Here is a 22345-nt window from a genome sequence, read left to right on the forward strand (position 1 = left end):
GTAGTGAAAAGGAATTGCAGCTATTTCAGGGTTGTTTTTATCACCTTCGCTGCCAATGATGTCCTGTTATAGACGCAAATGTTTAACGCTTGTATGTTTGTTTTAATGATGAGGAGAAACGTTTTGTTGTTTTCCTTTCATGCATCAGTTAGGTAATAGTTAAATAATATTTTTGCAGGATGGCAACTGAAAGTGACTAAGAACATTTTTTTTCATATATTTTTATGTGAATGTGTCTTTTTATGTAGCATAACAAGTACACTTGTTAATCACATTTGCTGAGCTTATTTCTCTGAGCCTATGGAGACCTATATAAAAATAAAGACAACAAGAACACGCTTGTATTTACAGACATTTTAATCTCATATGAACAAGCATTAACCATAATAACTATCAAGTCACTATTCACTGTTATATTACAGTGTTTTACTGCCACCTGTTGTTAAGCCATAATGCAACTGGTACTTAATGGAGTCCTGAGCAACCAAAGACTCACCAAGTTTAGCATTATGAACTACCATCTATTATTTAATCTGTAATTTACAAAGCATTTAAAAATAAACTACTACTCATCATGTTTAGAATAGCAATACTGCATGATATATGTTCATAACAGAAGGTGGCAAGACACATGTTGACATACAAGCATAAAATATTTGCCAACATAAAATCTACATTTTCAAGAAAAACGTTTCAAAAGTACAGTTCATGCAAGAAAAATTATTACTTATTACTTATTAAAAGATCTCTGCCTAATCCATCTCGTAGGTGCCATAAAGTAAAACAGTAAAAAGTAAAATTATGCTATTTTCCTTTGCCAAGTTATTTACACTGAGTACACTGACTTTTGTTGAGGCCCTTGTTTAAGTAAATCCACAAACTTTTGTCACTCATACATGTTCCAACTAAGAGTCAAGGGTGGAAAGAAAACAACAGGCTTTTCTAAAATGGCTTTTAGAAGTCATGTGGATTAAAGTTTAGAAGGTTATTGGCTTCAGACCAAGCAGGGTGCTGTGCCCCATCCATCTCTGAGGCAACTTGGTTGCCACTTGCAAGTAAATGGCTTTGCCCACCAATAGTAGCATTACAATCAGGACAATGTCTGCTCTCCATAGCCCCTCCACACTCTGTGATAAGATAGACATGGCCATTTGGACATTTGTACCAGTGTCCAGGTCGCATTTTCATGGCTGAGACAATCATCTTTCTTTCCTCGTCACTGATCCCCAAGCCACTGAGTGGAAACTTCTCATCTAGTTTCTTCATGGCTTCCTTCACTTTTTGCTCATCTTGCTCAGTGAATTGACCCCACGTTTCCAAAATATCTCTTATTTTTTGCACGTCTGATTGAATTTGATCCGTTTGACTCCTCTCATTTGCCAAATGGCAACGAACATTCAGTTCAGCCAGGAGATTGAGTCTCTGTAGCTCTCTCTGCAAATCAAAGACCTGCTGGTCTGTGAATTTTTGGTGGTAGCTATTGACCCAACACACAAACTCTGCAACATTCTTCGAGAACTTGTCGCGATCCATGTCCAACATGTCTTTCTTCTCAATCTTCAGAAGCTTCTCAACTCTTATTAAGAAATCCATCTTGTTTTCCACTACCCATAGATCATTTGCTGTGAGGTAGGGTTTTTTCAGACTTTCGTTGATAAGCATATATTCCATTTGGTCATCCATTTCATAGGTTCGAAGGTTTTCACGCCACTGAGTTCGAAGTGCTTTCTTCTTTTTTTCAATATCTGACTGCTGTCCATTTATCTTCTCCTTTACCATCTCTATCTCTTCCAGACTGCGGTTGATCTGAGATCCGTAGCGCAGATTATTTCTGATCGGAGTACGACACTTGGGGCATTCCTTTAGTTTTATGGCCACCTGCTCTACTTCATTTGCCTGGTTGTTATCATCCATACCCATGTATATGTCCATAGCTGTGTACTCAATGATGTGTTTACAATCCTCCAGCTGAATGAAGTAAGCGTCTGGCTCATTTTCAGTGCCAAAGAAAATCTCTGTGACGTCATCGTGGTGACAGATGCGGCATTTACTTGGACATTTGTCTCCGCACAGTCCAATGCATGGGTGGCCACAATCTAGGGTCTTGTTGCAGGGTTCAGTGCATGGTGGGCGATCACATGGCTCATAGCAAAGCTTATTGCAGCAATGGTGAGCACACTGCCATGCACAGGGCTCTATACAAGGAGCACATGGCTGCCCACATGGCTTCTTGCACTTACTGTGGACACAGCAATTCTCACAAGGTCTCTGACAAGGGGGACAATCACCAGTGCAAGGTTCCTTGCACTGGTGAGAGCAGATGAGGAGACGTTCACATTTGTGATAACAGGCAAAGTGGAAGCGTCCCTGAAAACATTTGCCGCAGGTACCACGGCAAGCATGTCCACATTTTAGCTGGTGCTCACATGGGGCCTTACATTCAGCCTTATCGATGCAATCTTTGTAAAAGCAGGCATCTTCCTGGGTGTGTCCACACCTAAGTTTTAAGATGACCTTCACCTTGCACTTACTGGTGCATGGTAACCCACAGACTGACTCACATGGATGTTCACAGCTGAGCAACTTCTGGCAAGGCTCCTGGCATGTAAATGTGTTTGGGTCCTGGTGACAAGGAATCATTTGTGTGTGTTGACACTTGGGTATGATCTTCTCAACCTTTACTGGACAGTTCTTTGGGCATTCTATATGGCATAGAAGTGTGCATTTGTGTCCCAGATCACATAAAATCTTCTCACACTTTTTGACACACTTATACTTCTTGTGCTCTGGGTCATATGGATGACAGACCCTGGCACAAACGTGGCCACAGTCTAAACGGAACTGGCAAGGCTGGGTGCAGCCTCCCTCGGGTGCTTGTTTGAAATCGTCAGCATTTGATACTTTTACCTCTCGATCTGGATGATTCTGACAGCACAGAGTCAGAGCCTTTCCAACCTGATCCTTCTCTCTCAAGGTGTGGAAGATTTTGCTCCACAGTTTGACTTGGTCCAGCATCACGCGGTTGCCAATACAGTAGAGACCTTTCTTGGCACGTGACAACGCTACACAGACACGATTGGAAATGTTCAAGAAGCCAACTTTAGACTGTCGGTTGCTACGGACAAGCGACAACAATACAATGTCATTCTCTTCTCCCTGGTACTTGTCTACTACGTGCACTTTGACACCTGCAAATTCCTTGGCTGGCATATGTTTACGCAGACAGTGGAGTTGGCCAGTATAGGTCGTGAGGATGGTAATTTGCTCTGGTTTGTAGTCTTGCAAGAGAAAGTGGCGACAAAGAGCTACAACAAACATTGCCTCATGACGGTTCTGATGGCTTTTTCCATCTCTGATTTCTTCTTCTAGGTGGTTGTGGTCCACAAAGTACAAATTGGTCTTTAGGCCCTGTAAATAAACATTTAATAAACACATTCCACATTATTCTTTTATATTCATCGTATTATATTTTTTATCCTGTATTCTAGATATTGTATGCACAGCCTAAATTAGATTTGAGACTTAAGATGCATTTGAAAGTCTAGAGTAGCAAAGTTTTAAAAAAAAATCCTTGCATGCAGGAGGCACTGCAGGAGAGCAAACAAAAACATGTACCTTGATGTTTTCGTACTCCAACACAGAAGGATGGTTTTCTAACTCTTTGTAGATGTGTGGGGTCAGAAGACGGGCAATTTCTGGCCTCATACGATGCTTAAGAACAAACAAAAATAAGGACCATAGATGAACAAATCGCATAGAGATATTGAGATATATATCTTACTGTCTTTAACTGCATCATCTAAAGATGTCTACAATTTAATGACTGATCCTGCAAGAAGATGAGAGAGCTAATATATGCAGAAAAACAAACCTGGTAGTTCAGTCTGACAAAAGGCAGTCCCATGTTCACTAATCTCTCAAACATGGACATCTCCAGGTTGAAGTTCTTAGCGAGTTCATATACTGTGGCACTAGGGCGCAGCTAAAGGAGAGGGAAAAAAACACTTGTTTATCATATGCTTTGAAAGGTAAGTTAACATTAGAAATCAGGTAATGCCTATATTTACATGAAACTTGTTAATTGTTACCTGCTTATTTCAAGGCATTGCCTTCTGTTATTCCAAAAATAACAGCACAACTTCTTTTTCTAGACTTTAAATGCAATGCACAGAGCAACATCATGCAATCTAAGTGAAAAAAAGAGCACTGAGTTTCCTAGCCATAGGACCAGGAGCATCAGACATAATTACTAATGAACAGCTATTAAATAGTTCCTAGCCATTTGTAAGCACCATAAATACAAATATGGGAAACCATGAATGAATAAAATAAATATTCTTATATGGGTTTGTATTTGGATGGGAGTATAGAATGCATGCAAATGCACTCTAACTTTCTTTTGCTGTCGTTTTAGTTTTGTTTGTATGTATGTATTTGTGTATGTGTGTGTGCACGTATGTGTGCGTGTGTGCAAACCTAATTTAGCTAGAGGACAGAGCGTGATTGTGCATGTATGTGGGAGTGGTGTGGGGGAGGCAAGACAAACTCTAGTATAAATGTGAAGCATTGTGTGCTGCTCGATTCAACACCAAACCTGCGATTAATGACCAGCACAACAATGCCAGGCCTTATTTTACTTGGACAGTGTGATCCATCTACCTTACCTGCACAGATTCAAGTTTATGTTCCACAAATATAATGCTTTAATACTTGCCTCTAGAGTAAAAATAACTGCTATCGACTAATATGTGTCACCAGGATACCTTATCTAGTTTGTTCATTTGTTCTTTTTCACCACCTACTTAAATTGGTAAATTACAATATGAATAAACTAGAAAATATAACTATACTATAACTACACAAATAATTTTATCCATATACTTTGATCATGTGTAGCACATTAAATACTATTTAATGTGCTACACATGAGGTTCCATACTATTATGTTAATCTGATGTACATGATATAAAGAAGTATAATGATAAGGTGTAAAAACTGCCATTTATTTCCAACTCTGGGTTGCAGGAAGGTCACTCTTTAAGTCAACTTCATTTAAATTCCATTACTAAACTTTTAGTACAACTGCATGGAGCACACGCTTGTTAGTATAGTCAAATGTATACCCTATGTATGCAGATTCATAAATAAACATGAATAAACAGGGACACTAAGCAAATGTTAGTTTTTGATAGTTGTTGCACAGCAAGAATATACCAGAGCTGAATATTGAGATGTGTGATAGAGTTTTGTGTAGCTGTGATCACATGCTGCAGATTGGTAGACAGGCTGCCTAGCCATATGTCCTTGGCAGGCCCCGACAAGTTGTTGTATAATAGCCTCCTGATGTCCAGGATATCACTGCGTACTCTTCTCTATCTCTTGTAATAGCTCTTATTTTTTTTTTTTTTGCTACCTTCAAGGCAACACACATAAAGATATAGAAAAGCACAGAGCATCTCATAATATGTTGTCTTTAAATTTTCATGTTACACCTGTGCCTTGTTAAAAACACATATAGCGATCCAAAAATAGTCAAGCAGAGTTAATAAACCTTGCAAGTCTCCTAAGTGCTCAGGAAACATCGCCTTGTTTGTCTGTGTCAGGTCTTACCTGTTGGTGGTCTCCAATCAGAATAAGGTGTTGGCATGCTCTGCTCAATGTGGTGATGGTGTGGGCTTCAAGAACCTCTGCAGCCTCTTCTACAATCACCAGACGTGGACGCACTTCCTGCAGGGTTTGACGAAACTTTGCTGCCCCTGTTGTTGTCATGCCAACAACCTGGTGGACAGGATATTTGTTTTTTTAAAGAGACAAGTTGACCTGAATTTGCTATTTATTTTTGTTGACTGTTAGTGCATAAGGTAGATATCAATCCTATACAAATGTAAAGCTGGAGTCTGTTGGATTAACATAAAGACTGGAAACAGTGGGAAGCAGCTTGTCTGTTTCTGTAGTTGTTTAACACTTGGATTCTTTATCGCTTGTAGCCTCAGTCTGTTCATATGGCCACAGGTGCTATTGGGAAAAGTTTTAAAACTTTGTAACTAACCAATAGGTTACATTACTGTAACATTACTGTCACTTCTTGGATTACCAGGAGAAATTCTGTTCTCTTCTACTATTTTTAAATGGAGGCACAGAAGAAAAGTCTTTTAATTTGGATAATATACAGTTTTTTTTCTCTTGCACAAAGATGCTTGCAAAAAAATCTGGGCAAATGAAACCAAAAATAATTTATCTGTTAATGTTAGTTAAAATAATTTATAATAAATCTGATAAATTCTATATAATTTATGGTTAGGATTTTTAAAAGGAATATGCTAATTAATATACTCTGTACCGTGGCTTTTTTGAGGAGACAGAGACTTTCATGCCGTTTTACATCAGCCAATCTGTCCACTGCATTCTGGTAGGCTTGTTCAGATAGCAGGGCTTTTTCGCGAAGCTCCGTCCTGTAGCGTGCCACCCACAACCTGAAAACACAAAGCCAATATGAAATAGTAAAACACTGAACTGACTGAAAGAGCCATGCAGAAGCCCTAAGATTATTATTGTTTTAATCTGAAATAACATGGAGCAAGAGCAAAAATATATAGTATGATTGACTAATACCTCTTCATTACTAATACAGCATATTTAAACAATTAAACAATTTAAACAATACATTGTTTTTGTCTTCAATTCCCTGTTTGTTAGTTTAAATGAGAAATAAAACTGTGTACACAGTTCTTTCAGTCCTGATTTTACAGTAATAGAAGACTAGATTTACATCTTGGCTTTCTGCTGTGATAAAATCCTAAGAGATACATTTTCTTAGTGATTACTTGACTTAATTATACACAGTGGGAATATACGAAGGTAGGTCAGGGAATGGAAAGAGTGTAGAATAAAAAGGGGAATTAAGAAAGAAGGAAAGAGGACAGAACTGTACAGAGAATGCAACAGAAGGGAAGAGCCAGAAAAAAGGTACATAGTAATAAAAGAAAAGAAAAGTTGAACACAGATGCAGACATACCGATAGAGCTTCCATCTGTCTTGCTGACTAAGAGTCCAAACATCAAACACGTTATCTTCCTCTCTTTCAGTCATAGCTGAGGTCTTCCCAAGTTCGTTTCTGATTTTTTTCTTCATCTTTTTCCTTTGGTCTCGTTGGAACTGTATTGATCAGGATGGTAAAAAACATTATAACCTTCTGAACCTCAGTTAACTAAGTGATGAATTCATATTATAAAGTAGATATTGTATTATTTTTTTTTTGTTGTTTTCTTTTTTCTTTTTGTAATAAGTTGTCATAGTGTGCACTAGATACTGGATACTGGAGTTAGAGACATGGTTACATTGACTGACAGATATTCTGACACAAGCATCTGGAGCTGATTGTTATCTTTTAGACCTCACCTCTTCTAACTACAATCACTGAACTAGATTTCTACACTTAGTTTATGCAGTTGATTGTTCTTGGAGCATTTTAATGTAAGTCTCTGACTAATATTATGGTTTGCTGTTGAGGGCAGACCATCTAAGAAGTTGGTGCTTCAATTTTGGTAAGTGAAATTCTAATGTTTCATTAGTCTGTTGAGCACTAATTAGCTGATGTGCCTGAGCATTGCACATAGGAAATTTAAACTAACTTCCTAGGATTAGGCGATAATTCAGTACTCTACCCTTTCACCTAAACATGGTAACTTCTGCCTCTCCAGAATAACAGCATGCGGGAGACAAAAACACTACCACTGAATCTTGTAAATGCAAGACCCTAAACCAAAAGCCCAAACTGCTGGGTGACTTATAGTAACTATGTCCATCTTTTACAGAACATTTACAATGCCTGAGAAATCTTTCTCCTGAAGCTTTTGGTTATTACACTTACACAGTATTCACAGTAACATGCCAAGTCCTACACTTATCATCAACAAAGGGAAAACTGAAACTGCCATCTACCAAACATGGATGTAAATAACATATTGTATGCTGTGAACTTAAGATGTAAATACATTTCCATTGGTCAGATGTTGATTTAATGTAAGCATATCCTTACATCAGACTCCACTCAGTCTGCTATGGTTCTACATCAATGTGCTCTTAGAGAAATGATAAACTCATTACGATCACTGCACTAAACCCTCCAATTAAATTTACCTTAAATCCTTCTTCACTCTGCTCAGCCTGTATTTTAACTGTATCCAGGTTCATAGCAAGCATGAGATCCTCGACTTCTCTGACAGCATCCTGCATTTCTTCCTTCTTTCTGGCATCTCTAATGCCTCTGGGACCAAAGTTGTCTTCAATAATCCGCTCTGCCTGGATCAGATCTGCCTCCTCAGCGATTTCAATGAGGTCCTCTTCTTCATCCACCACCATTGATACTTCTTCTATATGTTACCCATTCAGAGCAACAGAATGGGTCAGAATGACAATTCTTTCAAACACCACAACAAATGCACATATTTCTTTTTTTTATTGACACCTCATAAAGTGAAATAATTCTATTTTCAGCATGCTCAGCATATGGTATTTATGCTGTTCAACATACTGTATGTGCATGATAAAATGTTTATAGTCTTCACTGACAGCAATTGCTGATCTGAAATGACTGTGACAGCAGTTTTAAGTTTAGATTTAATGCTCATGTTGGTGTTTTGGAACCTTAAGTGTTTACATTAGATTAAAGTCAGTTATTAAATAATCTTTCACTTGTTCAGTTGAGCACCGCTTAGAGTAAAAGTCTTACCATCATTTCCATTCGCATTCTCTGTCTCCCTCTGCAGGAAGACAGTGGAACCCAAACCCAACCACTCCATCATCAGGTTGGGCTTCTTCTCATTCCAGGTCTGAAATTCATCCATTGCCTACAAATCATTTCAAACTCATGAGTTTGGACTCATTCTGTCAAGCTCATTTCATATGCATAAAATGTGAATTTCTTATTCAGAATGACTCACAGGGGGGCGATGCAGGCTGTCCCAGTGTTGGCGCAAGATGAACTTATGTAAGAAGCTTTCCCTCAACACACCTTTCAAAGAACATTCCAACTTTATACTCTGTTCTTCGATCTCCTTCTCCTCTTCACACAGCTGCCTGTAAACCTGTTAAGCAGGTGAGCAAACCACACAAAGCAAAAAGAATGATTGTGTGGTCATTGACAAAACAAACGAATAAGCGCAATAGAAAACCTATTAGATAAACAAAAAATGTTTAACAGGAAACAAAAGGCATTTATTTAAACCTGTTTCATCTTTTTATATATTCTGAGTCTTTTCTTCATCTTTTCTGTGAACAAAAGGAATACACGAGGAGCATTTTAAAATAAGATTCAAACTGCAGTTCACCTGCAAGAGCTCACCTGATTATATGCATTACGCAGATGACCGGGCAGTGTTCGTCTGAAGTTAGGTGAATGGGTCAGCTCCCTCAGATTGAAACGCTTCAGGATCTCACTGTTGCTGCGACCTCCAACTCTCACTATGCCATCTTTTAAAAATTTATGAATACCTGAGATACAGAGTTAAAATAAATGCATGTCACATCCCAGAACACTGAAAGCTTTTTTTGCATTGCATTGTCCATTCCAGGAAACAGACCAGAAGGATAAATAATTAAATATAACCTGAAGTAGAGGTCTGTGGCCTTTTAGTGAATGTAAATACACTTGACACATAAGATTCTTTGTACCTGAAATTGAAACATCCTCTTCCGTGACAAGTGAGCAAACCAACCGTGTTATTACGAGGCAGCTGTCGGTGCTTACCCTCAAGGAACTGATCCAGGGCGTGGTTGGTGTAACACACAACCAGCATCGGAGCCATGTCAGGTTGATCTCTCCAGAGTTCCTGGTTGGTCAAGAGTGCCTGAGCAATCTTTAGACCAACGTACGTTTTTCCTGAGGCCAAAAAACATGTTGATTTTTGCTAGAGAAAACTTAACTTTGCACTTCTTAAAATTCTGTCATTCAACAAATAAAAACGAAAAACTCACTAACAATGGTTCTTCAATTTCTTACCTGTGCCTGGAGGTCCTTGTATGATAGACAGTTCTTTTGTGAGGGCCAGCTGGAAGGCTTTCATCTGAGACTCATCCAGACCCAACTCCTCCATCCTTGGCCAGGCCTCTGCCTTCAGACTGTGAAAGGGCCGTATTCTGGCCTTGTAGTCAGGGTCAGCAACAGATGACAAGTCATAATTATCATTTCTTCGAAGATAAGCTGGCGGTTGGACATCTGTCTTGCATTCCACAATGTACCTGAAAGAATTAAAGATCCTTAGTAATATATTTCTTTAAAGAAAATCTCTCCCTAAACAATTAAATCAGCATTTTAATATCACAAGGACTTTTGCTTAACTACAGAAACTGTGCTGTTAAAATCAGGTTTCAATGGTCAATGGGAACTTTCAGTTGTCAACGGTAACTTTATTGTCCTCAATGGGAAATTGATTTGCAGTCTGTCCATACACAGAGAGACAAAAACAAACAAAAAACACCCCAAAAAAGCCCAGACAGAACAGCCCAGAGTTTATCATCAAGAAAGTGCAATGTGCAATGGCAACAACCCTTATGGTTTAGTGTTATTAACCATGATAATAGCAGCAGCAAAAGACACCCTATGTCTCTTGGTCTTCACTGCAGGCACTTACATGAGTTTTCCTAGTTTATTTGTCAAACTAGTCAAGTGTGGCAAAACCCTTGACATCCTTTTTATGTTGTAGTTCTGAGAGAAAAGGTTTAATGGAGTTTCATTTAGAGATACTGCTAGGCAACAAATCTAAAACAATATTTTTTCAGTATTTGTTAAGGGTACTGAAGGTGATTGCAATATTTGAAGTATTGAAAAGATCCATATGTAAAGGTTTTTGGGGAATTGTGCGATAATATGATAAATTAAAGTGAATGCAGAACTTACTTTGACACTTTTACTCCAAAAACCGCTGTCAAACCCTTCTTGCTACTATTTTCTCACTCAAAACTCTTTTAAAAATATTTGTGGTGTTAATTGCTTTGAAATAACTTTTGGATTATATTAAAAAAAAAACTTGACAGTAAAATCTGAAAGTCCAGGGCAGCACATTGACACACATCCTTACCTTTGAAAGGGCAAATCATCCTCCCTCTGCTCCTGTAAGCCCTCTAGAACATACCGATAAGCCTCAAAGTAGGCAGTGGTCTCGACCATCAGAAACACTCGATCTTTCTGTAATTAAAAAAAAAAACACATTTTGTTCTTTGTATTTCTGTTTCAAATGACCACAGATATTTCTTACATTTATCCAAAGAAACTGAATGCATTATGCCCATTTTAACATATGGTGCAAACAATGTATTACTCTACCTCAATTCTTGCCAGCTTTAACCTGCTCTCCTCTGTAAATGTAATCTGGACCTGTCCTCCCTGCAGATGTTCAGGGTCTCGATCTGACACTGTGGCAAACAGGAAGCTCTCGAAGTTATCACTTGACAGGCATACCAGGGAGCCATAAAGCAATCTCTTGGAGTTCTGCCAGCGTACAAACTGTGGGAAAAATGGACAACCTGTTAGTAATATACATGTTTATATATGTCTTTACATTTGCCATTTAAATAGTGAATGACCAGTGTATGTATTAACACATCAGTGACACAGAATATACTTTACTGCATCATTCAAATGCCATTTTACAAAGACATCAACAACCAGAAGCTAACCTTAAGTGGCTGTGCGTCAAACTGGACAATGTAGGCAATGCCAGTGTGTGTGCATTTGGGCACCACTAGCTGTGCGTCAAAATATATTCTGATATCATCAAAGCGCTTTGTCTTTAGTGGGCTGTTGGTCCTTCCGATATCTTTTTGGTTCTGGAGCAATTGCTGAATCCCCTCACGCAGTGGTCGCACAAAGTCCTCTCTGAGCAGCCGGAAGTGTGTATCAAGGTAGAGGTGGGTGTTTGTGTAGCTCTGGGAGGTAATGTTAGGTCTAAGGAAAGGCCTATGCTCCTGTCGGAACTCCTGTGGAGTTGGGTAGATTGGTATGGTCCTGAAATCCTGTTGATCTTCTTCATCTAGGTTAGAAATGTGGAAGTATTAATAACTGTCCGATCTATACTAACATTTCAAAACCTTACAAAAAGATTTTTCTTCTGGCCAACTGCATGGTATTTGCTTCAGGACAATCTATCCAAATATGTAAAAACAAACTGATTTCAGTAGAAATATCTCCAAGAGCCAGTTACCTGGGTTACCACCACCAGAGGGCAGGAATGCATATGTGTCTCTGTCTGAGCGCAGGGTACCCTCTCTTGCTCTATTCTGGAGGTGTGTGATCAGGTCCTGAAGTTGGTCCACACTTTCCTCAATTTGAGGCTGAAAGTCCACACCTGATGCCCTCAGGCTGTTAATGGAGGCTTGGAGCAGTGTCAGTAACAAACTCACTGTATGAACCGAACTAGCAGGGAAGATGTTAAGCACCTAATAAACATAACAAGGAAAAAAGAATTTAGCTACTTTAAAACTGTTAATAAAAAGCACAGGAAATAAAAACAGAAATACCTAAATAAGGTTTGTTTACATCTATGTAATCTGATTTTATCTTTCATTATGCCTTTTTCTCTTTGCACACAGGAAAAATAAAAATAAATGTGATTTATATATTACACTATCATTCCCACTGCACTGTATGTACATATAAAAAAAATCTCACTGGCCTGTATTTTAGTGTATGAAGTACATTACAGTATACACACTGTTTGTACATAGTAAAATTACCCTTGTACTTTATTGCTTCATCTATTGAGCAATGTCCTCATATGTTTTTCAGATATAAAATCAATTATCCTTCAGCTGAATTTCCTATGTTTTGTCAGGTTTTCTATGTTTCATCAGTTTATTTACCTGTGAGAGAATCACCAGGATATTTTCCAGATGCTGTGGGTATTGTGCTCTGCGAGCAGGTTTGCTATCTGACACCATCCCCACAAGATAGTGGGGTAGAGAGGTGCAGAAGAACCCTGAATCTTTTATAATGCCAGCCAGGTGCTGCTGAGTGCCTCTGTCTGTCCTTGATTTAAAGGCTTTACTCAGCACCAAGCAAATGAGTTCGATAAGATCCTGCCTTATTTTGGTCTCACTGAGGAGATCTTTCACAGAAGGATGTGAGGACATGGTAATGGCCACTACAGATGGGTCTTTTAGAGAGAGTTCTTCCAGGGCTTTAAAGCCCAGTCCTCGGCCCTGTGGTGGCCTAGCTGTGCTGGCAGAATTTGATCTCCTTCCATTTCTATCTTGCCTGTCTCCCTCAACATCTCTTCTTTCACCCCTCCAACCTTCTCTTCTGTCTCCACGTTCTTCTCTCCCTGCCATCCCTATTCTCGCTCCTTGTCTAACAACTGGACCTGCTTCTGGGTTTCTTCCTACTTCTGATCTCTGTCTCTCTGCACCTTCCCATTCATTTCTATCTCTTCCAGCACCTCTTTGTCTGCCTCCCCTTTCTGTATTGCGGCCCACCTCTGTTGCTCCTCTTCTTCTACCTCTCTCTGCACCTCCTCCTGCTCCACCACCTCTTCCCCTTCCTCTCCCACGCAGCTCTTCACTATCTCTTTTCCTTTCCTCCCTTTCACCTTGACTACTCCCATGATTTTGTGCTCTTTTTCTGTCTCCTTGTGCTCCCCTTCGTCTTCTCCTTCCACCTCGACGAGCATTCTCACTTTGGACAGTATCAGTATCTAGGGGAAAAATAACATTTATGTAATGAGACTAAAGTAACTAATTTTAGTTGCCAGATTTTCTCAGTTTGTTATGTGACTGCCATCACATACTGTATAATTACCATTATTAGGTCCGCTTCTCCCAGTCATTAAAATCAAGCTTTCCATGGTTGTGCATGTGGTAGATGATGAAGTTAAGACCAGTGACACTGATGATTTAATAGTGAGAGGAAGGAGAAGAACTACATTTAAGCACAATGCAACAATACAATGATTTAGAAATTTCGCCAGGAGTCTATTAAAATAGAAAACACAACACAGCACTGATTGAGGAACAGTGATTACTTTCACTCTCTATCACTGGGTCATAACTTGTAGTGAGTCAGCGTCAGATAGAAAGGATGTTCTCATTGATTACATCAGTAAAATCTGGGGGAATCAAAGCTAATAGAGTTCATGGATGAATGGATATATATATGTGTGTGTGTGTGCGCATGTGTTTTGCGACTCAATGTCCATCGTTGTAGGTTTGTTGGTGTGCGCTATAAACGAAACGTGCCATATTTGTTTTATTCTAATGTTGTCCATTGCACTGAATTCTTATGAAATGCAAAGTCTTCCCTCTGCAGGATATTGCCCGACAGGTTTCCTTTTCCAAGAAATGATTCAGAGGTTTACACCGCAAGTCTTAGTCACGGATGTGGCAATAATAACACTCCACAGGCTGGTTGCCCTCCAAACAAGCTATACCATTCATATTGCGTTTTATGTGTCTGTCTGTCTGTCTGTCAATGACTTTACCTGTCGTGTGCTATATGACTTGCAATTTTAGCTATCAGTTCACATCACTGTTCTCAGTGTACACGCTATTATTATTTACTAAATAAGAAAATACAATAAGACAAATAACTCTGTATCCTAAACACTTCCTAGATAAGCGATAGCCTAAGAAAAGAACGAACTTACCAAGCGTGACATCCGATCAACATGAATATTTTCCTGGTCAAACTTTGTCTAGCCGTCTCTCATTCGGTCTGTGCACAAGCTCATCGCAGCCTCTTCTCCGGCTGTCGACTACAGCAACCTGCTATTTAAGTGCTTTGTCATTTTCGTTTTCGTTTCTCCAGAACTAACACCCCACCTAGAAGACAGAATGGATTTGTCCTTTTATCCTTGACTAAAGATAGAGCGAGCATTAAATTAATTGAAAAGCATGACTATCTAGGACCACGTAAAATTTAGGCTTATTTTAATGTGATATTGGGAACACATGTTATTATTTTTAAATAAATGAAACAGGAAGCACTGTATTGCATAACTATGGAAGTCTAGCCTAGTTAATAGTAATAACATCCTAAGTAATAAGTAGCTAGAATAGACTGCGGGTTTTTATAGCGTTGTTTTTTTTTTCATCTTTGATCACATTTAATTCTTATATTTGTTATAAACGCATCCCATTCCAAATTAGACCTGCTTAAGTTTATCATTTACTTAAAAAAAGATTTTAGACAGCACCACAATCTCTCAGAATTGTTTATCATTTTTATTATTATCATTATAAATTGGTTGTTAAGTCATAATTTTATATCAAGGAAAATACTGTTCCACACAGTTTGCAGACAGTTCTAGTTTATGTATTATATAAACCCGGTAGATAAGTATTGCCTGATGTTTTTTTTTTGTTAGCGTTTTCCTGTTTCTAAAGTTTCGTTTCTTTACAGTAAAAATTGGGTCGACCCCTCCTCCTCCTCTTCCTGCTTTTCTTTCCTGCTACGTCATCACTCCGTATGAGCGGCTAGGCTAACTGTATCAGCTGTATACTTGGTTGCTTCCGCCAATGTAAACATGTAGCCGGTTTTTCGATTTAATCCAAGTGCTGGTAGGCGGTTGTTAACCTGTTTGTCAGTGGTCCCAGCAATGATGGCCGTGTTCCTAAAAATAGCCGTTATGGAACCAGGGCAGTGTAGCGCGAGCTTAGTAAATAGCTAACACTGAATAGCTAGTTATCTACCAGGCCGTGTTTTCATGGGGCTAGCATTGCTAATTAAACAGTTTTCATTGACAGCCACGCAAGGCTAAATCGGAGTTAGCAAAAACTAGGGAGAATGGAAAGTAGTGCTATCTAACGAGCACGCATCAAGACGTACAGACACCATGAAGAAGTCTAGAAATGTTGGAGCATCGTCGCCAGTGAATGGAAAGCAAGGTAACGGTCGCTAACTGTGTCATGTCAACTGTTTGAGTACACTTCGGGGCGCTTTGCTAACAAATAAATAAACAAATGTGGGAGCATAGCTTCTAACAGTGAAACGATGTTGTCTGTTCCAGACTGGGACACCAGACGGAAGAGGAAAATAGCGGATATCACACAGGCACTGAGTGTGAGTCCAGTGGACGTAGCAGCTCTGAGGAGGATGGCTATCAGTGAAGGAGGACTGCTGACCGATGAGATACGGTGCCAGGTCTGGCCTAAGCTCCTCAACGTCCCCCTTGATGTCTTGAATCAAGAGCCAGGTATTATAATTGTTGACGATATGCAGTTGCGCGTCTCGCCTCTTTTTCACCTCCTAATACAAAGGCTAGCAGTCAATGCATCATACAGTAATTGCTGGTGGCAACATTTTCATTTTTTTCAGACACTGTAGACCGAGAAAATAACAAAGACTACAACCAGGTGTTGCTGGATGTCCAGCGTTCACTACGGAGGTTCCCACCTGGTGAGTGACCAATCCATGGCCAATTGTGTCTACATACACACACTGTAGACATTATATAGAGTGACTGTGTCATCATTTCTAATACAACTATAAATTCCTCCAGTTTCTTAACTGCTTTTCCAATTCATGGCTTGGGGGGGCTGAAGCATATCCCAGATGTTATGGGAAAACTGAACTGGGTTGGCAAATTCTACTTGCAAATCTTGTATATTTTTAACCTTTGCTGACATGGACACAGGGTCACCATCGTTCTTTATATATTATTGGCCTTGTAGTGGGTTATGGTGTAAATGGCTAGAAGTTTTGTTGAGAAATGTTTTAATGTTTTGCCCAGACATTGTTGACAAAACACTGTTTCTTCCATTGTAACCTTTTAAATTCGATAGTTATTCACCTGAAAAATAATCTGCATTTAATATTGTAATTATCAATGCAATATGAAAATGGCTTTGCTGCTACTAGCTGATATAGTGGCTTTTGCTGGTAGCCACTTGGCTTCGTTGCAGCTATATCTATTGCTCTCCACTGCAGGAATCTGTCGTGGTATTTTATGTAAAAAAGAATGTCTGCAACATGGTCAGAGCTGTGGTCAAGCTATTTTATTACTGCATGAAGGAGAGCCAACACACATCACAGTTCACAGTCATTCCAGCTCTGACCTTGGGACATCTCAGCTCCTCTTTTATACCCTCACACACAACTCTGTGTATCTTTTAGTTACAGCAGGTTTCTGTCCCACGGGATGTTACTGGGGAGAGGGCAACTCCCACTATCTTTTCCCAGGAAGCTCCTGGCACTGGTCAGCTAGGGAGTTTCGTCCTTCTACACCCCAACAGTTAGCAGATAACATAGTGAAACATTGTTAAGCAAAGCAAAGCAGTTTTTCACCATGTCATCCTGACACATATTCATACTTCGGCTAAGCCTACAAAGGCTATACAAAAATCATACAGTGAAATTCTAACCACCTACATCTAAATGTAATAATAATAATAATGGATTGCATTTATATAGCGCTTTTCTAGGCATCCAAAACGCTTTACAATTCCACTATTCATTCACTCTCATTCACACACTGGTGGAGGCAAGCTACAGTTGTAGCCACAGCTGCCCTGGGGCAGACTGACAGAAGCGAGGCTGCCATATCGCGCCATCGGCCCCTCTGGTCATCACCAGTAGGCGGTAGGTGAAGTGTCTTGCCCAAGGACACAACGACCGAGACTGTCCAAACCGGCAACCTTCCGATTACAAGACGAACTGCCAACTCTTGAGCCACGATCGCCCCAATAAATGTGAGGGTTAACTAGATTTTTCCCATTACAAATCCAATTCTCAAACCAAGACAGTTGAGAATTCATATGATATACTCAAACGACAAGCACTGAAATTGCTTTTCCATCTTTTTCAGCTAAATAAACTTGAGTTGAAAGAGCTACTACGGTGGTTTAGCCTAACTCCAAATTTGAATTACATAGTTATTATTTTTTTAGTTGTGGAGACATTTTGAATGCCAATGTAAGCTAACAGCTGTATTTTATTTGGAAAATGCTGAACGGGCTGGTCTATTTAATTTTGAGCACTCAATGCACTTTCGATAACAAGTCTCATCCATCCAATCACACAAACATTCATATAGCGCTATTTTGGCTATGCATGCATAGGTATGCCAGATGAGCAGAGAGAGGGTCTCCAGGAAGAGTTAATCGACATCATCCTCAGAGTTCTGCAACGTAATCCCCAGCTGCACTACTACCAAGGATACCATGACATTGTCGTGACCTTTTTATTAGTTGTGGGAGAGCGTCTTGCAACTGCTCTAGTGGAGAAGCTCTCCACACATCACCTCAGGTACTTATCACAGACACAAATGAATCTACAGCAGGTTATTTTCTCTGCTACTTAATCTTCCACTTTTTTTTGTATGCACAGTCTGTCCTTATTGCTTTGTGCTTCAATAAAAAATCATACTGTGAGGTATTAAAAAATGCTGTCTGTCTTATTCTCTTTCTCAGGGACTTCATGGATCCCACTATGGACAACACAAAACACATTCTTAACTATCTGATGCCCATCATTGAAAGGGTCAACCCTGAGGTGCATGACTTCATGCAACAGTAAGATTCACTACTATTCTAGTGAAAGTAGACCAAATGGGTTTTGTTCTGCATTAGGATACAAGAGGATGTTAAACCTTGCATTTTTATTTTTTAGTGTGTTAAATGACAAGCCTGAGATTGCATACCCAACTTTTAATATTAGCTTCTTAAATTTACAGTAAATAACTGTGCATGCAATAGTAATTTTTTTGCTTTAGACAGAAAATCTTTTAGCGTCTGTTGTAATGACAGTACAACAGACGCATCTGTTGTAATGACAGTACATCATCATACTAATGATGATCATTAGTATGACCCTTTACTACTTTGGCATATTTACAGCGGTGTCTCCTTTAAACAGCTAAGGTTAATGTTAAAACAGGTACACTGATCCAATTATGATAGCTCAAGTTTCAGTTGTAAGGCATCCACGTCATTAAGGCTGCAACCAAAGGTTACCATTACAGTTGGCCTTCATGTTTGATTTTCAGTTCCTGATTATATCATAAATATATAAAGTATATAAAGTGCAAGTTGTAGAAATTTCTGGTTGTAGGTGCTATATAGAGTGCTTTAAGTGGAGCAGTTGGCAAACTAAATAGTTCTGTGTGTCATTGTAAGCTGATCTCATCACTTGTCATTGTAAGGGCTGAGGTGGGTACAGTCTTTGCTCTCAGTTGGCTCATCACATGGTTTGGCCATGTCCTGTCAGACTTCCGCCATGTTGTACGGTTGTATGACTTCTTCCTGGCCTGCCATCCATTGATGCCCATCTACTTTGCTGCTGTGGTGAGTTTCCTGTTTCCTGGTTTGTCTCTAAGAGACACTCCCCAAACATCAAGTTACTTTAACACTACATGCATTACATATTCTAAATCAGTGTAAGAATAAACCATTTATATAATCTCCATTTGTGCATATGTAAAGCTCATATTTTTTCACTGTGCAAAGGCCATTGTGACAGCTGAAGATATGGATAATGTTGTATTCATGAGGGTTGTGGAAACCAATTTGGTAATGGTTGAGCATTTATTGACATTATATGTGGCTAATCAGTCAATCCCTTTATTAGTATTATTATTATTATTATTAGATCAATGCAGTGATGTCAGATCAGTTCTTCTTTTTAAGTTGCCCCTATTTAGTTTAATTTAGTCGGGTGTGTTATTTTAAATGATTACATCTCTAATGGGAATGGCTTCTTATTTCTCTATGAATGTATCATTGTTTTCCTTGACAAATATGCTGTTTACATCTCTATGTTTATATTGGCATGCAAATTGTATTTATGTTCTAGATCGTGCTGTACAGAGAGGAGGAGGTATTGGAGTGTGAATGTGACATGGCCATGGTTCATCACCTGCTATCCCAGATTCCCCAGGATCTACCCTATGAGACGCTCATCAGCCGAGCAGGAGACCTCTTTGTACAGTTTCCCCCCTCTGAACTGGCTAGAGAGGCTGCTTCACATGAAAGGTAAGTTATTTTAGTGTTATAAAACTGTCATCACTGATTTTTCTTATATACTAATACTCACATTTATTTTCTTCTACTTCAAAAACTGCAGTTACTCACTTTCAATAAAACCTTTTTCTGTCTCTCTACATGTATCTGTCTCTTTAAGCATGGCAAGCTCTACCTTTAAGGACTTTGAACTTGCATCTGCGCAGCAACGACCAGACTCAGTTCTCCGTCGCAGACGCAGACAAAAGCAGGCTGCACTGGAGAGCTCAGGAGTGAGCTCTGTAGTTGCAGTGGCCCAACCTTCAGCAGCACGGCGGTTTGTTCGACTTGCAGTCATGGGTCTCACAGTGGCTTTAGGGGCAGCAGCTCTTGCTGTGGTCAATACTGCTCTTGAGTGGGCCCCCAAGCTAGACTTATTTCCTTGAGCTGCTTTTCTTTTACACCAACACTCCATGTATTCTGTCCTCTACTAAATCAAGCTGGTGGGTCTGCTATCAAGATCCCTTTTAATGGTTTAAACCACAAACCGCGGAGTCGGCAACACTGTCTGGGTGCACTCTCTAAAGTCGAGGATGTCTTTCTACTCTGTGTAGGGTTTGTCAGGCCTTTTTGCTTTGTAATTCCTGAATAGGCACCAATGTAAATGCTGCTGTTGTTCTGAAATGAAGAATATAATGAAGAGACTATGTATAAGAACCATTATTGATGGTCATCATGAAAGCTTATTTATATTTAGTATTAAGATAATTTGAAGGCATTATCCTCACAGGGATTTGCAGAAAACTTGGCAGACTCACTACATTTGAAACTGCTGCCAATTACGAGCGCCTGAGTGAATGTGTGTGTAGTTGAGTGTGTGCGCAGTCACAAACCATTTGTAATCTATTTGATACCTGGACCAAATAGGGAATTCCTGAATTCTCGCTTTGTAAAATTTACTGTTTGTTAATTTTAAGGTAAGTAACTGTATAGAAACATGACACGCAGGCACTTTAAGGGTCACCATTTCATTATTTTTTGATCATTTTGTGTATTTCATTAGTTATGTTTAACCCTTTCAGTAAGCGTATAAAGGTATCTTCTCTTAAGGACCGAGTATCTTTAACACATCAGCAGCTGTTACCCATGATTTGGTTAAATGAAACTGGTCTTACAAAAGTAAATACATTGTAGCTTACTTGAAGTTTTTGTTTGCCTAAACATATATTTGAGAATATGCCCTCGCAATAGAATATAGCTTTCATCGCCCAGGAAAATAGTATAAGAGTAGCTGAGTGATAACTTTTAAGTTATTTAATGCTTGCACGCACACACACACACCTGAAAATGAGTTTGTGTTTTGTGTACCCAAATAACTAGTTTATGTAAAAAAAAAAGAAAAAATTCTAGAGAAGATGGTCATATCCTAATAGTTCCCACAATATGGTCATTCACCAAATGCCTAGTAACAGTAAATATCAGAGGTGGAATAAGTAAAATTAAGTGGATATTGTTGTCTTCTTATTAGCAGTATAGCAGACCTTGCTTGTACTGACTGCATTAGTTTTGTAAAATCACTTTGATTTGATAGTTGCTTTTACTCAGTTTGTTTGGAAGGGTGCTCCTTTTAGAGAAGTGCCTGGGCCTTCATATTAATTCTGTCTAATATTTTAGATTTATACGTGATTTTTGCTTGATTTGAGCAGATCCTCCTTTGTAAAGTGATTTGAGTGTAGAATTGGTCCACGGTACCAGATTGTTCCAGTCATTGACATTAAAATCACATCGTTAAATAGGAGATTTCATTTTAATAGGGTTTTGTTTATTGTCAGTCATTTGAAAACCCACAGTTCTTGTTTCAAATATCAGCCTTGAGTTCTTGCCCCCTACCGGGACACAGAACTGGTAGTCCTCTAAAAACTTCTTAATTGGGTGAAACTCATCAAAGTGATTTTATTTGATGCTTTTTTTTTTTTTTATGTGAAGCTGAAGGCCTGCTGCTCCAGTGCTGTGCTGTGTTTGATTGGTTTATTGGCCTTGTATTGAGCCTCTCATTCAGCTGGTAAGGGATCTGCAAGCTGACTGAAATGAAGGTGACCTGGCACATGTCCAAGGATGCTCTTATGCTCCTAAGAGCTTAGTTGTTGAGCATTGTAATGCAGCACGTATCTGCACTCAGCGGTGTTCATTTGTTTTCATTGCACTAAATGATTTATCTGCCTTTTATGTTTATTTTTGTTACTATTCGACTGTCTACTAATGTAAAGTTGTACAAGAGAATGCTAATAAACTAGAGTGAAAATGTTTTATGCATTTGGATTCAGGCTTACGTTTTTATTCAGAATATTTTTTATGACTATATAGTGTGTTTTTCAGGATTTCTCAAATTCAGGTTTTAGCTGCCCTCTGACAGCTTCTG

At 39.1% G+C, this 22345-nt stretch overlaps 2 protein-coding genes across 2 annotated transcripts; one reads left to right on the plus strand and one right to left on the minus strand.

Annotated features, from left to right (window-relative positions):
- Positions 1–339: 339 nt before the first annotated feature.
- Positions 340–14886, minus strand: znfx1 (zinc finger, NFX1-type containing 1). The gene is made up of 19 exons (XM_084929426.1): positions 14637–14886; positions 13793–13879; positions 12859–13688; positions 12201–12435; positions 11677–12029; positions 11324–11503; positions 11079–11185; positions 10001–10239; positions 9749–9880; positions 9344–9492; positions 8943–9086; positions 8732–8849; positions 8140–8372; positions 7016–7155; positions 6341–6473; positions 5611–5778; positions 3872–3982; positions 3616–3711; positions 340–3408 (listed from the first exon to the last, which is right to left on the minus strand). Exons 2-19 carry the CDS (start codon positions 13836–13838, stop codon positions 955–957), a joined length of 5868 nt encoding a protein of 1955 aa, XP_084785552.1. The 5' UTR covers positions 13839–13879; positions 14637–14886; the 3' UTR covers positions 340–954.
- Positions 14887–15424: 538 nt separating this feature from the next.
- On the plus strand, positions 15425–22239 carry tbc1d20 (TBC1 domain family, member 20). The gene is made up of 8 exons (XM_084929428.1): positions 15425–15876; positions 15999–16184; positions 16307–16387; positions 18049–18235; positions 18400–18501; positions 19131–19272; positions 19781–19959; positions 20108–22239. The coding sequence occupies exons 1-8, from the start codon at positions 15825–15827 to the stop codon at positions 20370–20372; spliced, it is 1194 nt and encodes a 397-aa protein (XP_084785554.1). The 5' UTR covers positions 15425–15824; the 3' UTR covers positions 20373–22239.
- Positions 22240–22345: the final 106 nt, after the last annotated feature.

The sequence above is a fragment of the Perissodus microlepis genome, chromosome 5 (genome assembly GCF_051167445.1).
Source record: "Perissodus microlepis isolate ML-2025 ecotype Zambia chromosome 5, ASM5116744v1, whole genome shotgun sequence".
Lineage (NCBI taxonomy): Eukaryota > Metazoa > Chordata > Actinopteri > Cichliformes > Cichlidae > Perissodus > Perissodus microlepis.